Source organism: Gadus chalcogrammus, chromosome 1 (assembly GCF_026213295.1).
Source record: "Gadus chalcogrammus isolate NIFS_2021 chromosome 1, NIFS_Gcha_1.0, whole genome shotgun sequence".
Lineage (NCBI taxonomy): Eukaryota > Metazoa > Chordata > Actinopteri > Gadiformes > Gadidae > Gadus > Gadus chalcogrammus.
In genome coordinates, this window is record NC_079412.1 from 4,721,961 (window position 1) to 4,724,977 (window position 3,017).

At 55.2% G+C, this 3,017-nt stretch overlaps 1 protein-coding gene across 2 annotated transcripts in view; it reads right to left on the reverse strand.

Annotated features, from left to right (window-relative positions):
* Nucleotides 1-446: 446 nt before the first annotated feature.
* wnt4 (wingless-type MMTV integration site family, member 4) overlaps nt 447-3,017 on the reverse strand; it is a 48,501-nt gene continuing 45,930 nt past the window's right edge. For both annotated transcript variants that reach the window (XM_056576336.1, XM_056576327.1), the window contains exons 3-6: nt 2,713-2,866; nt 2,010-2,141; nt 1,392-1,534; nt 447-947 (exon numbers count right to left, since the gene is read on the reverse strand). In XM_056576336.1, coding sequence (XP_056432311.1) covers nt 477-947; nt 1,392-1,534; nt 2,010-2,141; nt 2,713-2,866 — 900 coding nt within the window. In that variant the 3' untranslated portion in view covers nt 447-476. The remainder of the gene's footprint in view (nt 948-1,391; nt 1,535-2,009; nt 2,142-2,712; nt 2,867-3,017) is intronic.

The following is a 3,017-nucleotide window of genomic DNA, read 5'->3' on the forward strand; positions in this document are numbered from 1 at the left end:
GTGATTTCTGCACCTTCTCACGGTGTGATTACAACGACTATGATTGACTGCAGACATCTGCCCCCTTTGACCAGTGGTTGGGGGTTAATGGGGGTGCAGGGGTGTGTGTGTGTGTGTGTGTGTGTGTGTGTGTGTGTGTGTGTGTGTGTGTGTGTGTGTGTGTGTGTGTGTGTGTGTGTGTGTGTGTGTGTGTGTGTGTGTGTGTGTGTGTGTGTGTGTGTGGTGGGGTTCTTCATCTGAAGGTTCCCCGTGACCCCTTCCACCTCCGGTCCGGTGGACAAGGAGAGGGTTGTCCTAGTGTGGTACTATTGTCAGATCGTTCACGTTCTACCGTCGACACACAGAGTGTCCCCTCGGTCCCTCCTCCTGGCCCTCCTATCCGCCCCGCCCCTCTCTGTCCCACATCCCACACTCCGCCCCTCCCCGTCCCACCCGGTTGTCGGTCCGACGCCACCACTGCCCCGTCCGTCCGTGCATCACCGGCACGTGTGCATCTCCACCGTCTTGGGGCACTGTTTGCACTTGACGTAGCAGCACCAGTGGAACTTGCAGCTGCAGCGGTCCACCAGCTGCACCTCTTCCGTCTGGAAGCCGCGGCCGCAGCACATCAGCTCACAGCCGTCGATGGCCTTGGAGGTGCGGTTGCACTGGCGTCCCACCGTGCCCAGCATGCCCGGCGTGCGCGGGTCGCGGTCGCAGAAGTCCGGGCTGGGCTCCAGGTACACGAGGTCCTCGTCGGTGTGCGGCTTGAACTGGGAGTTGCGCGGCACCAGGGCCTTGGCCGTGCCCACCTTGCGCTGCTCCACCTCGGTGGCGCCGTCAAACTTCTCCTTGATGACGTTGCCCACCTTGCGGAAGGGCGGCATGGCCCTCCAGCAGGTCTTGACCTCGCAGGAGCCCGACACGCCGTGACATTTGCACTCCACTCGCATGTGGGACAGGATGGCCTGGGCAGGGGAGAACAGGAGAAGGTTGAGGCTTGTGTTGTTCACTTTTTATTACTTTTGTTGCTCTATGATAGAGCGGAGAGATAGACAGGAAGGTATAGATAGAGGGGAAGACATGCTGCAAAGGACCACGGTTAGGAATCAAACCCTGGTCTCTGCGTTAAGGACTGGGCCTTAATGGTACGCCCTCTACCCGGTGAGCCGGCCTTTTTCTTTTTAAGCCAATATGGTCTCAAGCTGAACTTTTCAACACGTTGCAACCCTACATCTAACCCCAGCCCGGCTTAACCCTGTCCCTCATGCGTTTCTAACACTGGAATCCACATTGCATTAAAAAAGGGGACTTTTACTTGCTGAGCATGATGTTGAAGTTGTCGTAGTAAATCAGCAGCATATCAAAATGCACAGTAACGATCTGCGTGATTACCGCCGCACAAAGCTCACCTTCCTGCCCGCCTCGTTGTTGTGTAGGTTCATCAGGGCACGGCTGGAGGACTGGCCTTTACCCCGCTCCCTCACATCCACAAAGGACTGAGAGAAGGCCACGCCGTAGGCTATGTTGTCACTGCAGCCCGACCACTGGAAGCCTGCAGCAGAGAGAGAGAGACGGGAGACAGAGAGAGAGAGAGGCTCTGAAATAAGACACTGCCTGCACTCATGCTGCTAAAGTCGTGCTTCATAATGAAACTTTGGTGGTTATGCTGATTAGAATCTCTGTGCATGTGTGCGTGTGTGTGTGTGTGTGTGTGTGTGTGTGTGTGTGTGTGTGTGTGTGTGTGTGTGTGTGTGTGTGTGTGTGTGTGTGTGTGTGTGTGTGTGTATGTCTAGGCGTCTATGTTATGTGTTTGCATAAAGCCGCTCCACAATGTCAACGAGTGCCCCGTCCATGCATTTGCACATTTGCAACGCCTGTATATGTATTCACTGACGTGTATTAGACAGTTTAACGGCTTGCGTTTCTGACCATGTGTACAGAGTGTGTTTTTTTTATGTGCTGTAGCCGAGTCCACACACAAACAGAGCCCATGTGTTGGCCATGTGTGGCGTGCGCGTGGGACCGACCCTCGGGGCTGACTCCGTGCACCGTGCGGTCGCAGCCACACTTCTCCAGCTCCCCGCTGCTGCAGGCGCGCGTCACCGCGAACGCCACGCTGGCCGCAGAGATGGCGTAGACAAAGGCCGCCTCACGGGTGCCTGTAGTCGACACACAGACCCACACGCAAGCGCATGTACAAGCACAAACACACGCAAACACAGACGCACACACAAACACACACACATACACACAAGTTTCAGATATGTCAATAACAACAAAGTTGAAAACGTTTCATTGTGAGGACAAAATAAGTGGCCAAGTGCAAATGTTTCAGCACAACTGCCTTTATAGCTGCCTGCCAGTATACCACATCTTCATTGTATATTTGCTTTCCCTGTACTCCATGCATCATAAGGTGTTGTGTTGTTATTTGTACCACAGGGCTGTTCACACAGCACCACGCGGTACCGCTCATGCTTACATTTAGATTTACATTGAGGGGATTTTGCTGATGCTTCAATCCAAAGCGACGTACCATTCATTCACACATCCACACACCGACAGAGGAGTCAACCACGCAGGGCGACAGCCAGCTCGTCAGGAGCAGTCGGGGTGAGCAGCCTTGCTCAGGGACACCTAGAGCCTCAGCTAGGAGGAGCCGGGGTTCAAACTAGCAACCTTCAGGTCAACGGCCAACCCGCTGTACCTCCTCCCTGATGTCATGCTTACCCTGCGTCACCACTTTTCCGAAGACGGGCATGGACTCCAGCGTGGAGCAGTTCCACCGTCGGTTCCTGAACTGGAACTGACACTCGTCGATGGCCAGCTGGGCCCCGCGGCGCACTGCGTCCATCACCTCGATGCTGCGCTTGCAGATCTGCACCTGGGAGGGGGCGGCAGAGGCAGGGGGGTTGGCTGGGCCCGGGCATCGGACACTAACAGGCTAGGGGCCGTTTGTGCGGAGAATTTAAGTTGTTTTTATTTCCAAAATGGAAGCTAATCAGTGATGAAGGCCCTTCCCGTCTGCATCATAG